Genomic DNA, 21,519 nt, shown 5'->3' on the forward strand with positions numbered 1-21,519 from the left:
TTTGAAGCTTCACCTGAGGCTGGGAGTCTGTGATTTTTTGTCATTTTATGTGCATTTGACTAGAGACAATCACTGTCACAGATAATCTGTGACAGAAACACACGAGTCAGGACAGGCGAGCAGGGGCTTCATGTTTGTGAATGTCTTCTTTTTAAATGGATCTTCCTCAGCCATTTAGGTTTGTCTTTAGCAGTCCTTGAGTGGTGGTTCAAACTGAGGAACGTGGTATTAGGAGGGTGTATATGAACTTAAACTTGCCTACAGTGAAATGCGACGTTCCTGTTTCTACTTAAAAGGAAGATATGTTTGAAGCTCAAATGTTTCAAGTTTCTTTGGCTGGAGAGAGGCGATTCTCAGAGTCCTTCACACCACAGTTCCGAATGCTGCTCTTGCAGAATCCTTTCATTTCAGTTGAGCTACTTTGGAGATGCAGCTGTGAGGAGGCATTATTGATTTTATTCTGAAAAGCACCTCCTTACCTATCCGATCATTAAGTGGTTTTCGTACAGATTGGAACCATAGTTATTCCCTGGCTAATAAATCATCGGATGCTGCGTTTATGAATTCCCTCCTGCCTGTGCTCTGTGACATGGAAAACTCTTCCTTCACCCCAAAACTATGCAGCTGGTTTCAGCTAAACGTATGTTCTGTCGTTGGAAGTAGTTTTAACGGCATATAATGATGAAACCCCAATACACTTCCATCTTTGGTACTTCTTTTCTAAGCCTGAGAACTTGCAGGTTGAAGTTTTTAACTGGAACTGTCTGGTGGAGGGTAATCACTGTTCCAGGTGTTCACAGGCATCCATTCCAATGGGAAATCCGTGGTTTTCCGGGTAAACAGGTTGTTTTAACAGGGTAGAGGCATGTTGAGTCTTCTTGTGTGACAGTCACACAAGGGCGAAGCGTGCCCTGCACCTCCTTTACTCGCTGGAGGATGAGATGCAGTTGTCATTTACACCTTGTTGCAATCACTTGCTAAACCTTCTTAATGCTTAACACCTTATTAATACTGTTTCACTGAATTGATAGATGTTGGGTTAATATTTAGCCAAATATTACAGAGGAGGCAAAGATGAAGTAAACTTGAACATCATATTTATCATGGGAAATGCTTTACCTTTTATTCCTGTAAGGAGGACTTCACACCTCTGAGAGAAAGAGCAGCAAAAACCTTTGTGCTTTCCCCCGGTTTGTTTATTTTGGGTGGTTTCATATCTGTTGGTTTCATTGTTTCTTGCAGTCTGTTTTGCTGGTGTTTCGAGTCTTTCCTGGGGCAAGAAGGCAGAGCAAAACAGTAAAAGAGAGAGGGGAAGACAGTGTGTGGTTTAGCACTACAGAAATGAATTCGGTATTTCTGTAGCACTGGAAACTTATGTTAATTTTTGCTGTTGACTGGATTTCAGTTTGACAGTGCCCTGTTTACTTGTGACACTTGCCAGGTCACCCTTTGCAGGGATACAAAAGGTAGATTTTCCTTTATAAAAAGCTAAACCAGCTTAGAGGGGATACAGAGTTGTGTCTCTTCTTCATGCTTGTGGTTAATTCTGCTCTTTATTTTTTCTAGCTTCAATATACTTAAATGACAGGCTGAGAGAGCTGGGCTGGGGCAGCCTGGAGAAGAGAAGGCTCCTGAAGGGGAGACCTTAGAGCAGCTCCAGTGCCTAAAGGGGCTCCAGGAAAGCTGGAGAGGGGCTTTGGACAAGGGATGGAGGGACAGGACAAGGGGAATGGCTTTAACCTGCCAGAGGGGAGATTGAGATGAGCTCTGGGGCAGAAGCTCTTCCCTGTGAGGGTGCTGAGGCGCTGGCACAGGGTGCCCAGAGAAGCTGTGGCTGCCCCATCCCTGGCAGTGTTCAAGGCCAGGTTGGACACAGGGGCTTGGAGCAACCTGCTCTAGTGGAAGGCGTCCCTGCCCGGGGCAGGGCTTGGAGCTGGAGGAGCTTTAAGGTCCCTTTAACCCAAACCAGTCTGGGATTCTGTGGAATTACTTTAGATCTCCATTTGCTTTCCTTAACAAATGAATGAACAAATAAGAAGCCCAGACAGATTTTCTGATGTTCAGGTGAGCTCTGGCAGCAGCTGAAAAAAGCAACTGCTGGAATTGCATCGCTCCACTCCCGCATGGAGCCGGGTGTCAGGCGGATCCTCATCTCTGATTCACGCTCCTGACCATGCCGAGGGAATGTGCTGTTGCATTAGCACCAGCAGCAATGTGATAATCTTAGCCAAAGCAGTCGGGATAGTTTTGGTTAAGCTGAAGGATTCCAGAAGCTGGGAACAGCTGAAGCACTGCCTGGCTCCTGTAAGCTTTTATTCCAGAGTGAAACCTTCGTTTTGCAGCTTCAGGTTAAACTGTGGACAAGCTGGTGTATGTTTATGGACATAAGTATGTTGGGAAGCTGTATCATATGCTGGAGAACGTTTGTTCCATGCCATAAGGGATACGGTTTCATGTGTCACCCAAACATCAGTTTTCTCCACAAAGTTCTGTTTTAGTAACTGACTGGAGTGGGGCTCCTCAGATGAGTAAGGATTGCAAGAACAAAATTCGGGTCTTAGTGTACATTGACTTTTTACCCTCTGAGTCGACGTCAGGCTGCAAGAGCTGTGGTTTATCTCAGTAGGGAAAAATCAATGACTCACATTTCCACAGAAAGAAATGTAATTTCCAGTCTCATAGCAACTGTCCTTTCAACAGTTTCAAACCTTCTGTGACAAAATGTTTAACACTCACCGATCATCTTTTAATGCTCTAGGCTGGTCCACCCACTCACCCAGCCCAAAGCATGCGTTTTACATCCCTAAATCCCCCAATATTGGAGGGGGATGTTGCCAAGATGTTGAACAGTTAAATATAAAGTCTTCGAAATGACAGAAGTGTTACGACTGGATTGCATGGAGACAGAGTGACTTCTGGCAGGGTTTAAAATTCAAACCTGTGTTCTCTCTACTTTGATTTGAATCCCTGGTTTGGGTTTGCACACCTTCAGATGTTTTTAAATAGGTTTGGCTGGTAGCTTGGATAAAATATTTTGGAGAACTCTTTTTCTTAGAGCAAGGTAGTCTTTGAGTAGCAATGCTTTATCTTGGTTTTTCTTCCTAAACCTCATGACTCGATTTTATTTTTAGGAAGAAAACAGGAAATTCAGTCAATACATGTGACAGCAGATGTCTGCACCGGTGCTGACAGAGGGTTGGATGCAGGTGGTGGTCAGGGGTTTGTGCTGCTCTGAGGCCTTGGCAAGTCCATGGAAAGGACCCACCGTGTCCTTCCCCTCGTGCTCCCAGGAGAAGGCACGAAATGCTCTGGGTGTCACAGGGGAAGTGACAAAAAATGCCGTCACTAACAGTGACATAGAAGGACAAGAACTAATAAAAATGTCCAAATATGACTAAAAGCTTTATGCACTGAGAGTCTATAAAGCATCAGTGGAAGTTGGGGCACTGATCTGTTGTTTCGGATTTCTCCATGAACTTAATTTAACTCCTTGCTTTTCTTGCAGTTGATTATGAAGAGGTGCACAAGAGCAGCAGTAACAGTTCAGTGTCGCCTTCACAAACATCAGCTGTACAAGGTACAACACTACAGGCAGCTCAAGCTCTCTCATATTGCTCAACAGGTAAAGCCTGGCCAAATCTCAGCAAACATTTGAGGTAGTTAAGAGCCATTTTTTATGTACTACAAACTATAGTGATTCTGACTTCTAGAAACACAACAGAGAAGAAAGAACAAAAGAAAGTTGGGAAAAATGGATTTGTTTGTTGATGGATGGACACAAAATGAATAAAATGGCTTGTATTCAAAAGGCCAAAATGAAATTGTGCTTGTACAAAATGAATTGTACATCCTTTGAAATCATTGTTGACCCAACATAGGCGGAGCTGCTCAGTAATGAATCGAGGATCTGATCTTCATTTCTTTCTGAAAAAGTATTTATAGCTCCTTTTTGTAGTAATGGCAATCCTGGGGTGCTCAGCCACCATGGAAACACTTGGATTTTAGCCCACATGAATATTTTAATGTAATAAATCATATGAAGTTTGGAAATTTGACATAAAAGTAACATCACTTTCAAAGCTTTAACCTGAATTCCTCCATGATTCTGGTTTCTGCATCTGAAAGAGCATCTCTGTCCAGGCACAGTCTGCTCCTAGCCCTGAAAAACACTTTGCAGCTCATCCACTGGTCACCCTGTGGAGGCAATCTGGATTTTGATGCAAATTTAGATACCTGCCTGAGGCAAGACAGGATAGAAGACCAGAAACATCCTGTTGTTTGCTTAAAGGCTGTTTTTACTGCTCTGTTTTTATATAAGGATGCCAATGTGAACTTAATCTTGCAGTGTATGGTTACAAAGTAATCTTAAATGGAAAGTTAGCTGTGGTGAGTTTTAATGATCCCTTCCTCTTCTCATATATTCCAGATTAATAAAAGTAGTGAAGACATTTGGTGAGGAAAAGGGTTGTTTATTTATGTATCGACATGTATTAACTTGAATCGGTTTTTAAGTGCAAAGTTCAACATCAGAAATGGCAAATCTGCTGGAATGTAAGAAGCATTTTCTATAGGGGTAGCACGTAACGTTTTAACTTTTTGCCAGTTAAACCTAGATCTCAGACACAACATTTTTGAAATTGATAGTTTTAAAACATGAAGAACAGATGCTGTGTTTTCATTTGGAAAATCTGCTCTTTGTTCTTTCTTATCCAGAGCCTGCGCACCTTATCTCCTCCAGTTGCCTTTTATCTTCCTTTAGTTACAGCCTTGTGCCTTGAACTTTCTAAGTAGATGGGTCAGCTTTTGCTATACTTCACTCTTGTGATTTCTTCCGTGTGAAATCTTTGAACCATGGCCTCATACTGCTCCCTTTTAAACAAATAAATCCAAGAACACCAAATATGTTTGCATTATTCAGGCTACCTTCTGCCATCACTGTAGTGTTGTTAGTCTGACCTGTCCTAAAGCCCTTTAGTTTTGTGGTCATTTCACCTCCATTTAGATTTAGTGCCCTGAACTCCCAATTAACTTTTAGTGAGAATTAAGGCTACCTTACTAGGGACTTTTACTCCTGCTTTATCCAAGTTGTTGGTCATTTAGAACTGCACATATTTAAGTTGCGGCATTTTAATCATGACTACATCATACAGCTGCATATTTGATTTCCTCCCTAAGGCAAACATGTAACTGTTTTCAACCTTTTTTGTATGCAATACGTATCTCAGAAATATTGCATCTTTAAAGGATATCTTTATGACTTAATTAGACTTGAAGAGAGCTTCCTGCTAATGCATGTTCTCCATCTGGTTTCCTACATGTTATACACTTTGTTGAATCCTGTGGAACAAAACGCTTGTGTTAATGATTCTGGTGCGTCTTGTTGTAGAGTGGTGCTCTAAGAGGTCCTGCGCCCCTGACAGTTGTTCAGCTTCCTGGAGAGCAAGTCCAGGTCCAGGGAGTCATTCAGACAGCTCAGTCCTCTTCTGTAATCCACTCACCTCAGGTGCAAACAGTGCAGGTAAACTACAGAATGTCTGTTAAATAACCAAGAATCCTGTTTTATGTAGATGAAAAGACTTGTAAAGGCTTGTCTGCCTTGGCTGCTCTGCCACAGTGAAGCCTGGCTGGCTCTACTGTAAGAGACAGTGAGTAGGCAAGTGACAGAATTTAGGGGATATGTTGTTCTTAATGATCTGTTTAGGCCTGAAATTATTTGTGATGCTAAAATTGCCTTTGGAGTTGAAATGAAACTATTTGACATTGCCTCCCTTCATAAAAAAACCCCCAAAACAAATCCGCAACTCTGTAGTTGGTGCTCTTAACAGACATGCAACCAGTGTGTTTTAATACCCAGATAAGGAGAGTGTGGAATAACCCAGTGAATTAAAACATATGTTTGGAAAAGGAGACCTGAATGATGGTGGATGAGCTGTTGATTGCTCACCTCCTGTATGCTGTAACTCCCTTTCTGTGGTACTTAAGATTCTGCTTGTGTCTCTTGCTCATTTGCCATGTGATTTTTGTACAAGCCACTTCAGAGAGATGCCTTGGAGAGTTCACAGTCGAGTCTGTTACTACTTCATTCAGTTCTTGGCTGCAGAGAGCCCTCAGGGCAGCACAGCATTGGAGTTAAACTGCAGTAACTGCACTGCTCAGCCAAATGTCTGCAAGAGCTGTGCTAAAAGGCATTAATTTGTCACTGATCCTTTTGTACTGTGCTTATCTCTTCGTACAACATTAAAGCGATAAACCATGAAAAGTAAACCTGTAATGCATTTTCAGCTGTCATTGTTCCTGTAACATCAGAGCATGGAAAGAAACCACATTCCACTTTGCTGAGAACAGGCAAACGTCTAGTTTAGTAGGTTGTGGTTCCTTGAGTCTCCATTCACACCCCTCCTATCACTGTGTTCTAGTTGCAGGGTCCCTACTGACTGAATTCTTTCCCTTTTTTCCCCTGTAATTTATGAACATTTTGACCTTGTTGCTCAAAGGTGGAAAAAAAAAGTAAGAGGCGAAGAGCTTTTTTGAAATGCTGAGAGGAGGTTGCTCTTGTCTCTGTAGCAGCAGCTGAGAATTGCTTTTCCCAGAGCTCTATGCATTCTTCTTGACTTTTTGTTGCTGACACACAGATAAGTACAAATAAATGTTTTGTTGGCTTGTATTTAATAAGGAGCATCAGAATAAAAAAAACCTCTTGCCAGCTGGCTGGGGACACAGCGGAATAAAGAGAACATGATAGATAACACTTTGCACTTTTACTCCCTGATATTGCTGCTGCCTTAAATATTTTTTGCAGTTGACTCTTTACATTCTGACCAACAAAATACACTGCTCGTCTGTCTACATAAGAGAGTTCAAGTATTTTATATGCTTGTCTCTGTACATAAATGCTGTTCTTTCCCGCCAGCTCCTCAGACAAATTGATGAGTGGGAGTGACTCACCTATTCAGACCACATCAGCTGATAAGATAGTTCGGCTTGTATGATGTTTATGGAAATAAGAAACCATTTCTATTCTTCACTCTGCTGCTTTAAACATTCTGGATTGATTAATCCCACAGTTTGATCCACCCTAAACCAGCTACTTTCAAATAGTGGACATTTTGCAGCTTTTAATGTGATAAATAGTTTGGGAGAATTTCTTGAGCTTGCTTTTTTGGGGGGAGGAGAGGGATTTGTTTCATTAGGACCTTACCAATATAACAATCTTTGCTAATTGCTAGAAATAGTAGATAACACTGAAACTAGAAATCCCCCTTTTTTAGTTTCTTTTTGTGATTAGCTGCAGTTGTGTAGTTTTCAAGCAGCTTTAGCTCATATACAAGTACAACGTGTAACCTCATGTGGGGATTTCAGCTGCACTATACCAGATAACCACATGGAATGTGGTTTTTTTAGGTATCTTCTTTGTCTGAGAGTGAAGATTCTCAGGATTCATCAGATAGCATAGGCTCTTCACAGAAAGCTCGAGGCATCTTAGCTCGTCGTCCCTCTTACCGGTAAGTACTACGGGTAATAGATTTTGTACTTTTATTTGAAACCAAAATAGCAACTTCTTTCAATAGCTTCATATATTCTGTCAACCCCAAAGTTGTTGTTTTTCTCCTGAAACATGCACTGGATCTGTTGCATGCAGTAAACGTTTGGGGAATGCTATGTTAGCTATCGTTTGCTATGACGTAACTTTGACTTTACTAACTGGAGATCGGCTTCAACATGATGTGCTGTAGGGAAAATTGTTCATCAGCTGTAATTTTACTCTGTTGTATCATTTTACTGAATCAAGGTGTAGTCAAATGCCACCTCCTAGCTTGGCAAATAATAAAATTGGCAGAAACTTAACACAAAGCTTAATGTTTCTTACAATAAATGTCTAAAAATCTTAAAAGACACTGTATGAACCTACCTGATGCTCCTGTCTGCGATTACCAATCCTGCTTCTGCCACTGCTTTTCAGTTTTTGAATGTTTTATTTGCTCTTCTTAGTACTTTCTGATGGTTTAATCTCCTGTTGAACTATGTATCAAGACAAATAAGTTCGGAGGGATTTGATTATTTTGCATGCAGTCAAAAATGGTGGGGAAGAGAGCAATTCTGAATCCTCAGGATAAGAAAACAGGAGCTGTAAGCAGAGCTTCTGAGGGAGAGCTGTTTAGCCCTGCAGGTTTGGGATCAGGAGTTCTCAGTTCTGCTTTTCTCTTCATGTAACTGCCACTAAATCACTATTTGGCCTGGGTAAGACACATAAAATTCACGCTTCCCTTGGTGGCTTTTTTAAAGAGAGATGTGTCTGTTTTCATAGGGACTTGTTACACAGGACATGGGTTGTGTGGGAAGCTGTGCAAGAGCTACATTAAATGCAGGAAAAAGTAAAGTTACTGGGTAAAGAGCAGAAGATCAAGTTTTTAAACTTCTCCATAGTAATCTACCCTTTTTAGTTTATTCTGACACCAGACAGAGCAAACTGGGTTTAATTGGATACACAAAGCCTATTCTTGAAAGGATTAAAGATCAAGTTGTAAATCAGAAAACAATCTCTCAATAGGCCAGTTATATATCCCTGGAAAAGGTTTATGGTGGAAACTGATGCAGCTTTTCCTCCAGTGCCATGATGCAGCTGCAATGCTGGTTTTCAGCACCCAGCTTTCTGGAGGTGACTGAAATCTGCTGTAAATGGTGCAGGTTTGTAACTGTGCAGTATTTTTTTCCTAGTTTTAGAAGTGACAAACTCTTCTCTTTAACAGGAAAATTTTGAAAGATCTTTCTTCTGAAGATACACGTGACAGAAAAGGAGATGAGGAGAGTCCTGGTGTCTCTACTGTTACATCTATGTCCGTTCCCACACCCATCTACCAGACAAGCACTGGACAGTACAGTAAGTTACACAAAATATGTGCCTAACTGGACACATTTTATTCAGCTTGCTTCAAAATACAGATTCTCTTTTTGTTATATATTTGACTAAGATGAAACTCAAAAAGGTTTGGTTATTTATCTAACAGTCAGTAACGTTAGTGCTGTTAATGGAAACAGACTGGTATCTGAAGGCTCCAGATAAACTCAGTGCTTTATCTTAATTTTTGCACATTAAGATATTCAGAGGATGTTGTTACGAAATAAATGGCAGTGTTCTAGTGTTAGGTTTAGTCCAAAACCTAAGATAAGTGAAGATACCGTTATATATGTCATAAGGCCACACCAGATGCTGTTCCTGTGCTATCAATGAGGTAGCAATTTGTTCCTTTGATCTTATCACCAAGCAGCAGCCGGCTCTGGCAACTCGAGCACCTCCTCTCCATCCGTGCTCTCTGAGCTGGATGCTCATCCAGTTCCGACCCCCTGCCACGGGCAGGGACACCTTCCACTAGAGCAGGTTGCTCCAAGCCCCTGTGTCCAACCTGGCCTTGAACACTGCCAGGGATGGGGCAGCCACAGCTTCTCTGGGCACCCTGTGCCAGCGCCTCAGCACCCTCACAGGGAAGAACTGCCTGAGAGCTCATCTCCATCTCCCCTCTGGCAGGTTAAAGCCACTTCCCCCTTGTCCTGTTGCTACATGTCCTTGTAAAAAGTCCCTCTCCAGCTTTCTTGTAGGCCCCCTTGACCGTTTGAAGGTCTCCTCTGAGCCTTCTCTTCTCGAGGCTGACCTGCCTTTCTCTGTGTTTCACGCTGTACAAAGATTGTTGAGCATGTTCCTTTTCCTTTAAGTTGCCATTGCTGCCAATGGCTTGCAGCTGGCCAGCCCAGGCGCCGATGGTGTGCAGGGTCTGCAGACACTGACGATGGCCAATGCTGGTGGTGCTCAGCCTGGAACAACGATACTGCAGTACGCACAGACATCAGATGGTCAACAGATCCTTGTACCCAGCAACCAGGTGGTAGTGCAGAGTGAGTACAGCTTCTGGAAGCGGTGGGATGTAGCGAGCGCTCACGCCAGTCTGACACTGCCACATTTTGATGTCTTGTGCTGTTATCACAACAGCTGCCTCAGGAGACATGCAGACCTACCAGATCCGCACCACCCCAACCACCACCTCCCTTCCCCAGACTGTGGTGATGACATCTCCTGTCACTCTGACATCACAGACAAGTAAGACGGATGATCCACAGTTGAAACGAGAGATACGGCTGATGAAGAACAGGTACGGAATTGCACATGGGCTGCTGTGGTTTGTTATTTAATGTGCTGAAATGCATCTTCAAAGGACAAACGGTGTGTCTGGCAAACTAACTTTACTGATTGTGCCATCACTGAAAATTGGGAAAAGGTGAATTTTCCACTGAAAAGTAGGAGATTCAGACCAAAACATGCACGTGTTTTGTCTTACACAGCTTGGAGAAAACAAATTGGGTTTTCCCCACAGATTGGCTGCCACGTGTGGTACCGATTTCATGCTCTCTACCTATCCTCATGCACTTTTCATGTGCTCATGCTGTTCACGATGGCACCGCCAGCTCCCTCCTCTCATAGTGGTCAGAATCGTAACACGCAGAAAGTAGAAACATCTCAAATATAAAGTCAGCAATTCCTTCTGCTTGTGTGTTCCAGAGAAGCTGCTCGAGAATGCCGTAGAAAGAAGAAAGAGTATGTTAAATGCCTGGAAAATCGAGTTGCGGTCCTGGAAAACCAGAACAAAACTCTAATTGAAGAGTTAAAAACTTTGAAAGATCTTTACTGTCATAAAAGCGTGTAAGAAAAGAAGGTAAAACTTTGGACTGTTTAAATTTCAGAGGAGAATTTTTTTTTATACTGAATTTTTTAAACTAGATGAAAGGTCAAAAAATGAAACTTTTCTACCTAGATTTCACAACTTAAAGACTCTATAGATTTTATTTACAACATGTTGGTGACAAAGTACAAAAAAAGGAAACAAGAAAACCTCACCAAAATTCCTGCTGGCACAACTGGAAACTTTCTAAAGTCAAGATTGCATCAACAGTAAAGGACAGTCAGGTTTTACAAGGCAGGTGATTAGAATTTCTTCACATACCTCTTGTAACAGAGGCAATATTTGGTTACAGTTAAAACGTGGATGATGTGGAATCCTTGCCATAGTTGACATTCTTAGTAACATTTGTAACCAGTATATGTTTTGATTTCTTACTTTTTTTTTTTTTTTTTTTCAATTCTTACTTTTTCTTTCAGTTCTTTGTATGTAAATATTTTGGGTTTAACCTGTAAGTTGTTCTTTACAGGTGCAGATGCTAAAAAGAAGCTCATACTTTGCTAGAGGTATAAATTATGTTTACTCTTTCTCAGCTGACAGTTTAAAAAGTTGGGGTTTTTCTTTTCAACGTTTGCTGTGTTTATCAAATTTGGGAAGGATCTGCAGAAAGCGGCGAGAGGCCGAGTCCTGACAGTGTCTGAGGCGCATGAACTAAGGGGTTGGCTTTCCTAAGAGAATTCAACACGTCCAGTTATTTTCTAGTACAGTGTGGTAGAACGAGTACTGGTGAAGAAAAGCTTCTGAAGAATGATTTCGCAACAGGTTGCTCTTAGTTGCTGGGCATGAGAAACATCTAGAATTGAGAAACAAACCGTGTGCTGCCTGTAAATACAACAGAACACGCGTTGCTTCTTCTGTCTGGAGGCTCTACTGTGCTTTGGAACATTGAAACCAAATAGAAGAAGAATGCTAAAACACAAAAATGGAAGATATATACCAAAGGGTTACTGAGGTTCTAATATATGGTTTATATGCTGAAAGTAGTGCAACATTTCCAGACTGATTTTGTAAGGTAGGTGATATTTTGCAAAGTAATGGTATCTTTGTAAGCAAATACTCTATTGAAAACAGGTAGATGGTTGGTATATTTTGTAGCTAAATTAGGATCTTTACAAATTCTGAAATTGAGTTTATATACGTATTTTGACAGTTTCTATATTTCATTTTAGTAAACAAATGAAATATTTTGTGAAGAAGCAGATTTTCAAGCATATATTTTTATGGATAGTACGAAATCAAATGAGATCCTCTTTGGTGTAGGAGATATTTGAATTAATTTTGTATGTCTGTAGGCAACTTGCAAAAAAAAAACCATGGATCCTAGAGAATATTGGGAAAAAAAGAGAAAAAAAGAGATCAGGGCTTGTATTCCCACAGCTGCTGATATCTGCACATTCGATCTGGTCGCTATCAGAGATTCTAGTTTGTCTGATTTTAATCTGTTTCAGGTGGCAGTTAAATGTTTGACATGATCAGGAGTCTTTTGGGTGTGGAATCTCCATTCTTGGAGATACCCAAAAGCCGCCTGGACGAGGTCCTGGGCCGCCGGCTCGAGCAGGGGGTGGGAGCCAGTGACCTCCCGAGGTGCTGTCCCACCTCCACCCTCCTGTGATCCTGTGAAATAGAAACATGTGTATGCAGTGCTTATTGCATGAATAATAACTACACTATTTTCCATAGTTAGGATTGAATCCTGCTTCCAGTTATGTCAGTGGGAATTGCACTATGGACTATGCTATTCAAAAGGTGTTAGAGCTCCGTGTGTGTGTGTTGTGCTGGCTCCGAGCTGAATGAAATCAAGAGGTCTACTCACTCCCCAGCTGTCTACTGCTTCTCATACGGTCAGTCAGTATGTTTTATTTTACTCATCTTTGAATTAATGGACTTCTTAGCAAGCAGAGCTCTTTGCAGGTGGTATGAGGAAGACAGCATTCCACAATCATGGTGTTAGTGAGCTATAAAAATACCTTTTCCTCTGAAGTTTGTAACCATAGGATTGTTACGGACGTTTCCTTTAGGCCAAACTGGAGAATCCATTTCTGTTTGCGATCATGTCAAAAGAGAGTGCTTTCCTTGCACATCAGAAATAGTGAGCAGGGTGGAAATGTTTGTAGGCAACTGCTCCAAAGGAGGTGTTCGGTGCCTCCTGGTTCTGTTCGTGGGATTTCAGGAAGAATGAAGCCATGAAACGTGCTTGGCACCTCCGGGAATTGGACCTTCTCGCTCTGTCCCCCATCAGGTCTTTGTGCGCTACTTGGCGTATGTTGAAGAGGGTTTGACCTACAGTACTGCAACTAATTTGGGAACTCCTCTGTATGGGTTGTGATCCTCACTGTGTGCTGTTGTTCCTTTACCTTCTTTTGTAATACAGAATAACAAGAATAATTAAAAAAAAGTTATCAAGTGTTAAGACTGTAACAAAATGGTGGCCCATTCTTTCTGTATTCAGCAAGTAAAACATGTCGTGCTGCCAGACATCATGTTAGTACATTTTTATCCTCTTCAAGTAAGTGTTTTGGAAAGAGCAGCTTATTTTTCATCATCGAAATATTAAACAGTAACATGAGTTTGCTCTTTGAGTCGTCACTTATCACGAAGTACTTACGTTGGATTTACTTCACAATCTAGATTGTAAGAGAGTAAAATCTGTATCCTGAGAGTAAGAGAGATAGAACCTACTACCGTTCTGCTGGTTATTTCCAAACAGAAGTACATTACATGCTTTATATGAATTGTAAATACTTGTTGAAACAATTAGATGGTTGCAAATTTTGACCTTGATAAATAAAGTCGCCAAAATCTACTCCTGATGTTCCTGATTGATTTTTCGTGAGCGTAGCACTGCAGCGGTTCTGAGCAAGTGTGCATGCACTGGGTGGCATCAGGTCTTTCAGTGGCCAAGAATATTTAGGCTATGGAACAGCACCCAGAGCTGGGTCATTCAGCAGTCACAATACTAAGTTACTTGTGCATACATTTTAGTAATCGCTAAAAATCATTAGTGGAGAAACCTTTTGTCTTCTTGCAGGTTTTTTTTCCCCTGTTTAGTTTTCAGCTGAGCCACCCTTAAACACAGTTCTGCTCTGCCAGCATTCACCCAGCAGAGGGGGTATCTGCTATCTACAAAATTCGTGGTAGTAATCACTAATACTTACATTTTGATAGCTAGAAAAGCATAGAAAAAGGGTAAGAAAAAAGTCTTATCAGTTGGTTTGGTAACATTTCTAGATTCAATTTCATTATCAGGGTGAAGGCTGTTATCGTTCCTTCTACTGTTAGTATGGACATCAGAGGCAGGAAAAAACCCAGTAATACAAGTGCAAACGTAACTTGGAAACCAGTGTATGTCCTTTGGCTCTCAGGTTTATTCTGAAACAGGGGCTAGCTCTCTTCTCAAAGGTTTAACAGGCAGACCAAACCTCTACAGTGATGACACAGTGGTTTGTCCCTTTAGAGACTCCACACAAGTACTGTGGGTATCACGCTCAGAAGGATGGTGAGTGTAACGCTTATGGGGTTCACAGCCTTGTTATTCAACTGAAGTTCAGATTTTATCCACCTTCTGTATTGAGATAAACGGACATAGATCCCAGGAAATCGTGGTTGGCCACAGCCAACTCCAAAGCTAGCAATCCCCATGAGGTAGTATCTGTTGGTAGGGGGGTGATAGCACGCCAAAGGTCCACCGCTGTCTCCCTGTAAATAAATAATAAAGCCCACTAGTAAAGATATTTCCTTCCAGGAAACAAGGTAGAATAAAGTCAGTAATACATCCACTTTTTTAATCAGCTAAGTTAACTGGACAGCAATAACGACAGTAATACATGGAGAGTACAATGCAGACAAGATTTGGTGATGCCGGGTGACGCCACCGTAACTAGAACACCACACCTGCATTAGTTTCAGTATCTTTAACTGAAGTTTGGTTGGTTTTCTTCCTCCACCTTTTCCTTCCAAGGCTTTTCTCCCTAAACATGTTGTTTAAGTATGTTTGTGTTCTTTATCTTTTTACTTTGTTATCTATCACTGAATTCTTTGTGGTTTTGAGATGTGTGTCATCTTAGGAATCACCATCTCATGCTTTTATCTCTGATGCTTCTTTTGCACTTTGACATGTTTTCTGCTTCATATTTGTGCCATTTTAATTAATTATGCTACAAATGCTGGTCATCACCATGCCCCTGAGACTCTGGCGTGGGGGTTTCCATCGTGACAGGTTGGGCACAATGTTCATTCTTACCTGACAGGTATCGGTGCCTCCCCATCGAGAGCCAGCACAGATCATGTTGTCGTTAACCAGCCCTCCGTAGGCATCAGAACTGTTACAGACATTAGAAGGAATGATTTCCACTTGTGCTTCTTGTAACACAGCTGAAATTTTACCTTAAATGGAAGACAGCATGTAGAAAGGTAAAATATTCATGCTGTTGTGGGTAGCAATTCTTACTGTGCTTTTAGCTAGTAAGAATTTACTAGCTAGCAAATTCGAGCTAGTAGAATTCAGCATTTAGCTAGCATTTAGCTAGCTTAAGCACATTTCTGTGTGTGTTTAGATGTGTAACATAGAGTTGTGCCTGCTTCTAACAGGTAGAAACTTCAGTGGGTTAAAGATTTGCAGACTTAAGATCTGATGCAGTTTTTGCAATTCTTACTCGGAAGAAACATGAGTGCTGACAGCTCTGCTCACTAGCCTTGCTCAGAGGCTTCAGAGTTGTTGCTTTTCAATAAAAAAGCTCTTTCTAGCAGACAGCACTGAGGAGCTGAACCATGAATCTGAAGTTTGGCTAGTTCCCTTTCCTTTCTTCATGTTACACTTGGAAGAAAGGCTAAGGAATATGTGCCTTTGGTAGATCTAATCTGCTCGAAATGGAAAACAACCCTGACAGCAGATACTTGACTGCAGAAGGATTTAGTGATGTTGTGTGGTAAGCCTATAACCCAAACAAATTCAGTTCTCTCTCAGTGAGCTTGAGACACTGGCCCCTGGTGTGAAATGTGTAGCTCAGAACCTGATCAACACCACAAAGCATGTCGATACCTTTTTCTGTTGTACGTCCCCAGCCAGTAATGAAGCATTGGGTTCCGTTGGTGGTGTGTGGGTAAAGGTGTGCAGAAGGTAAGCAGATGGGCTGAACGTAGATGCTGTAGCGTACCGCGGAATTGAGTTCAAACAAGGCAATATCATTTTCGAACGTGTCTCTCTTGAATTCTGGGTGCACAGTGATGCTTCTAATGTATCTTCTGGTTGTGTGTCCACTGTGTTTCCGAAGGTTATGCACACCCAAAACAGCCCTCCAGGTATATGGGTCCCTAGGGGAGAATTAATGTATTTTTTGCGATTAAGTTCAAGTAAATACATTTCTTGATGTCATTTAACTGATTAGTTTACTGTTGGCTTATGCACCTTCAGGAATATACACTGAAAATTCTGCAGTAAATATGATCTGGAACAAATGTGGCTAATCACCCTTCTTTGTAGTTTGAACACTCAGTTTGCCTGATGCTGGTTATGGCTGTTAAGGCAAATTCAGATTGATGATTTAAGCAGATGCTCAGGTTTTGCTTCCCACCCCATCTCAGCAGAGGCCACACAGGAGAGATTGTTTTGAAAAAGATAAAAACATGGACTTATTTTGCAGAAAGGAAGTAAGCTTATAGCCACAACGCTTATAAAGACCGCGCTTGTACCTAGATTTGGGAAATTCAATAACTAGAAGTTACAAATAATGAATATCAACTTCATATTAAATTTAGGCATAGGGCCAGAGTCACTCACGCCTAATTTCTATTCAAGTACGTTGAAAAGAATCTTTACTAAGCGGGACTTGAACCTGGCCTGCGATGAGCAACATGCAGGCTACAAAATTCAGATTAACCTCCAAAATGCTCTAGAGTGTAAGACAAAAAATTAAATTATAACCCGTCTCTAAATTAATGTTTGCAAAAGTGCCTTAAAAGGAACAAGGAGCTGATCTAGCAAAGTCCTGATAATTTACACCATTTCCAACGTTCAGGTATTTATTTACAGTTCAGTTTCCCTCAGGTCATGGTTACGTCAACACAGGATGAACCTGCCTGAACTAGTGTGCAGATTATGCATCTGTGTTAAGGACTACACAAAAGACAACAGTGGTGAGAGCTGAAATGCAGCAAAACTGCTCCAACTACAATTAAAAGGCCTGTTCTGAGAAGTTATTACCACATTGTCCAAAAAATAAAAGTGGTCAAGTGCCAAAATGTCGGTTAAAGAGAAAACATGGAAATAGTGTTAAAGCCAAGGAATTGTAGTATTTCCAATCTAAATACTGCAACATTTTCTTTTTGCAGGGAGCTTTACTAGTTTAGAAAAATCTACTAAGCAGAAAAATGAGAGCGCCGTGAAAAAAAGCCCCCAACCTAACAAAAATGTCACATCGAAAGCAAACAACCCTTCATTTGAAATACCGAAGGTTGTCCTGGGCCAAGCCAGAAGTGCATATCTAAGACTTCTTGATCTTGACTTATAAAGACACAACTTTGCATCCCCTGCTGGGCTGCAGCCGTCACCGCACAGGACCATTGCAGCGGAGGTGACAAACAGACAGTCTTTGGTCCTTGGAGGCACAACCAGTCCCTCATATGGGCAGCATCGTTTAGCTTTGCACATTAGCTCTGCACTATGAGAGCTCAGAACACCTTCGATTTGCCTTTCATTCAGGTGATGCTTTGCTACACTACTACGTCCTCCTCAGAGTTAATAAAAAGAGGTGTCGACATGAACACATACTTCCTCCCTGTAACGCAGTGGCCAGCGGTAAGTACCGAATTCTTATTAACTAAAACTCCTCCACAAACGTGTGAGAATCGGCCGCCACCCCGGTGAACCTGGAGGCTCACCAACCACGGCCACGCTCCGACCGGAGCATCATGTCCACCTATGATCCGGGATCCCGAGGTGCCTCCTGTGAGCGGCCGTTGTCCGCACTCTGCAAAGCAGAATTGAGGCAGTTACATCGTTCAAACTGAAAAACAGCTTTCAGTGCACTAACAGCATTTTAAGGGTTTGGTGGTGCTTTGGGGTTTTTTGTGGGTTTATTTGGTTGGTTGTGGCTGCTGTTTAATCTACAGTTACTTGCTGCAGCACTGTAGATGTTTGCAGCTGGAGCCCAGCTTCTGGGGATTCTGGGACTGTTTCCTTAGGTTGTATTAAATGCTTGTATTTCGATGGTTAGTCATGTATTGGCAACCTGGACTACTCCAAGATGTTCCTGCTCATGGCAACCTGATCGAGTTGAAGATGTCCCTGTCCACTGCAGGGGGGTGGGACTAGATGAGCTCTGAAGGTCCCTTCCCACCCAAACCCTTCTAGGACTCTGTGATTTCTTGTGTATGTATTTATTGTGTACCCTGAGGGTAAGCAGGTTCCAGCCGCCGCTGCTTTATGAATTCACCTCTTGAGGTGCAAATGAGGCTTTTCCCGCGTGCCCGTGGGGAGCCACCACAGCCCCTCTCTCTTCCCCACCCTCTCAGCTCCTTCAACTGCCCGCCCCACACCCGCTGCTCCGCTGCAGCCGCGGTACCGTCCGGCGCAGCCGCGGCATCGTCCGGTGCAGCCCCCGGTGCCATCAGCACGGGCACGGCACCGACCGTTAGCGGCAGCAGCAGCAGCACCAGGGCGGCCGCAGGCAGCTCCCGCCGCATCCTCTGTCGAGGGGCACAAAATGGAGGCGGGGCTGGCGCGGCACGCGGGGGCGCCAACAACGGTCGCTGTGGCGATGGTGCCGCTCAAAGAAACTTCCCGAGCGCGTATCATGGAACACGCAGCGTTCAAGGCGGCGGCGGCGGCGGGAAGCGCTGGGGCCGGTTCCCGGGCAGGCAGCCGAGAGCCCGAGCGGCTTCGGAAACTTAGCCGGGCAGGCAGCGTGTGCGCTCTCCCTTCCCTCCCGCCCGGCTGCAGTAAATAAGTGCCTGTAGCTGGGCGGCCGCTCCGTGCCCAGGGTTTGCATTGGCTGCGCATTCACAGCCGCGGCTGTGAGGGAACAGCGGGAGAGGGGAGGCGGCTGAGCCCGCGGCCATGGCGCCTGGGTGCTTGCCAGCGTGGGGAGCACCTGAAGGAATCAGTTACCCAGAGTTAAGCAGCCGTAGGCAGGAGTTCCCTTAACGCTTTTCCTGCCGTGGCATTCTCCTGCTGTCTCCTCCTGGGAGGAGGGTCTGCTGGGGTCTGCTGTGGTCTCCGTGGGCTGGGGTCTGGTGAGGCACAGGCAGCAGCGTGAGGGCTTCAAAGATGTTTGGAACTGACCCTCTCATTTGAGGCGTCAGTCGGAAAATGAATATAAAGTCCTTGTGTAACAAAAGAAGACTCTGTCTGAAACAATACTGCCAATTTTGATATTATTAAGCAGGTATTCTTTATTACAGCACCAGATTGAGAATCCTTGGACAAGGTGTGTCTGGTGGGGATCGCCCTTTATTCAAATAAAGTTTTAAACCTCACTCTGCCTCAGGAGCAACTCCATTAACAAAAAGAAGTTTTCCTGACAATCCTTCACTGTGCTCCCTGAATGGGATGTTGGGATTAGCCTGTGCTGTGTTGATTCTAGGAAGTTCTGTGGGTGCAGAGGAGAAGGACTGGCAGGGCACTGAGTTACTTCACAGCATAGCCAATGATGTGAGGCTGAATGGGAGTCCAGGGAAGATTGATGCTGATGTGCTGTAGGTGCAGCTCTGAGAAGTTGGCCTCTTCAAGATTCTTCCATAGCTCCCTTGTTAGGCAGCATCCATCAAAGATGAGTTTCCAAGTCGGATAGCAGATCTGCTGCCAAAAATACTTCCAGCTGGAATGATCAGCGGCCACGTGCTCTAAGAAATAGAAAGCTCCTCCCTGGGGAAAACAAAGTCACCTCAGTAGAAAGTGTCGCCTTGTGCCAAACTGGCCTCCCTCAGTCCCACCTCTTCTCAAGTACAAACCAGCCTTACTCCCTCTTCTCCCAGCCCTTCCCTGCCCACTTTTTTCCTTTGCGGTGTTAGTTGGGGTTAACGTAAGCAGGAAACGCACAGAGATTCAAAATGCCTATTAAAAACACATGGAGGATGTACTTTTTTGATCTCTTCTTTACTATAGCAATAGTTTGTTGTCTTTCTGGTTCAATTACAGTTGATAGCATGTGATTTTTTTTCGGAGGAAGCTAAGGGAAATCTATAAATCCTTTTTAAAGGCTGAAAGTCTATTGTAAATATACCCTGACAAAACAGCTTATTAAAAATCTTTAGCTTGGTTTGCATACTACAGGGAAATAAAGACATTTAATTAGACATGCAGGTAGATCACCCCACTTTTAAGAGACTAAAGCAGTTTATTTAAAATGCAGACTTTCAGTCTTATTCAGAGAGCTTCCCCACCCCAAAATGTGGTATGTATGGGACACCACCACAGGAACCAGTTCTGCTTTAAATCATATACTATAATTACTGCAATTACTTACAAAATTAGCAGCAGTTCTAATTACCAGAACTTTCTTTTTAGGGTTTTACTTTTAAGACTAGGACAGGCTGACCAGTATGTTGTTAGTGCTTTGTACCAGCTCAAAAACTGCATTTTTCCTTCCCCCCCACCTTTTCTCTTGGTGCAGTGCCTCTGTAATAGATGATAAAGGTAATAAGACTTTTTATTCAGCTACTCACTGGTCTGAGCACTCGCAGTGCTTCCTTCAGGGTGCCGTTCACATTGTGCACAGAGCAGAGGACAAGGGTGCAGATGACAGCATCCAGGGAACCACTGGGCACCTGGTGCAGGTCTTCTCCTGCAGCTACGAGGAACTGCTCGTAGGAAATGTGTTGGTTCTTGTTCATGCTTCTCAAAAGGCTTTGCTGGAAGTTGGGGTTGATGTCGGTGCAGGTGATTTTGCAGCCTGGTGGGTAGAACTGGAAGTTAGCACCGCAGCCGGTCCCGATCTCCAGCAGCTTCAGCTCTCCTGAGGGGCTTCCGAAGTCAGGGAGATTACGAAATAGCTCCTGCTTTGGCTTCTTTGTTTTCCTCTCCTGAAGTGCAGTTAACTTCTCTAAGAAGAAAGGAAAAAATACTTTCCTACAGAACGGCTCCCATATGCCCAGGAATGATAGTATGTAGATGGGCATGGCAAGCAGTGTGAGGCAGGCACGGAGGAAGAGGATGGTGGCCTCTCTCATTTCCAGCGTGGGGCAGAGGATCCGCACTGAGCAAAACTAGTTCTTCAGTGGTTTAGAACCCTTGAGATTCAGACGGAGCTGCATTCATGTACTCGCTGTGTTCTTCTTGAAGTATATTCAGCTCCTTGGATTGGTGTGGTAGACTTTTCTCTGAAGCTGATTTTAAAGCCTGGTCACAGGCGAGGAAGGGAAAAGCAGGACTGCATTCCAAACAGTTCCCGTAGCGTCCCGGCCCTCGTAGAAGAGGAACTGCCAGCCTGTTGCATAAGAGAGATAAAGTGGCCAGTACAGCTTTGGACATAACCACTGGCAAAATGTATTAGGAAGCCCTAATTCGGTGTTCAGCCGTTTCAGGTTACAAGTCATATCTCTTAAAGCAACCGTGTGTTGTTTTTAGTGAGCTGAAGGGAATTGAACTCTGGACTTGCTGTAGGAGTTTGATTAACATTTCAGTTCAAACACATTTGTTAAACTTTGTTTAAGAGTTAATTTAGCACCCCTTTGTAAGTAGCTGGATGAGCTAGTCAGCTGCTTGCTCTCTGCTCTCTCTGCAAAAGCAGTTTTCAGTCTTACTTTGGTATGTGGGTATGGGCTCCTTTGCAGTGAATGAACTTGCTGTTCTTAGTTC

The 21,519-nt window shown here is 43.1% G+C and overlaps 3 protein-coding genes across 3 annotated transcripts; 1 reads left to right on the forward strand and 2 right to left on the reverse strand.

The window, feature by feature from the left end:
- Positions 1–7,410: 7,410 nt before the first annotated feature.
- On the forward strand, positions 7,411–13,530 carry LOC115618740 (cyclic AMP-dependent transcription factor ATF-1). Its single transcript, XM_032920383.1, has 6 exons — positions 7,411–7,502; positions 8,748–8,878; positions 9,709–9,888; positions 9,983–10,142; positions 10,550–12,568; positions 12,746–13,530. Exons 2-5 carry the CDS (start codon positions 8,833–8,835, stop codon positions 10,692–10,694), a joined length of 531 nt encoding a protein of 176 aa, XP_032776274.1. The 5' UTR covers positions 7,411–7,502; positions 8,748–8,832; the 3' UTR covers positions 10,695–12,568; positions 12,746–13,530.
- Positions 13,531–14,177: 647 nt separating this feature from the next.
- On the reverse strand, positions 14,178–18,407 carry TMPRSS12 (transmembrane serine protease 12). The gene is made up of 5 exons (XM_030510308.1): positions 18,287–18,407; positions 17,494–17,692; positions 15,766–16,037; positions 14,968–15,110; positions 14,178–14,423 (listed from the first exon to the last, which is right to left on the reverse strand). The coding sequence occupies exons 1-5, from the start codon at positions 18,405–18,407 to the stop codon at positions 14,178–14,180; spliced, it is 981 nt and encodes a 326-aa protein (XP_030366168.1).
- A 676-nt stretch (positions 18,408–19,083) lies between these two features.
- LOC115618763 (methyltransferase-like protein 7A) lies at positions 19,084–21,217 on the reverse strand. Its single transcript, XM_030510656.1, has 2 exons — positions 20,388–21,217; positions 19,084–19,587 (listed from the first exon to the last, which is right to left on the reverse strand). Exons 1-2 carry the CDS (start codon positions 20,889–20,891, stop codon positions 19,351–19,353), a joined length of 741 nt encoding a protein of 246 aa, XP_030366516.1. The 5' UTR covers positions 20,892–21,217; the 3' UTR covers positions 19,084–19,350.
- Between the last annotated feature and the right edge of the window lie 302 nt (positions 21,218–21,519).

This window comes from Strigops habroptila, chromosome 23 (assembly GCF_004027225.2).
Source record: "Strigops habroptila isolate Jane chromosome 23, bStrHab1.2.pri, whole genome shotgun sequence".
NCBI lineage: Eukaryota > Metazoa > Chordata > Aves > Psittaciformes > Psittacidae > Strigops > Strigops habroptila.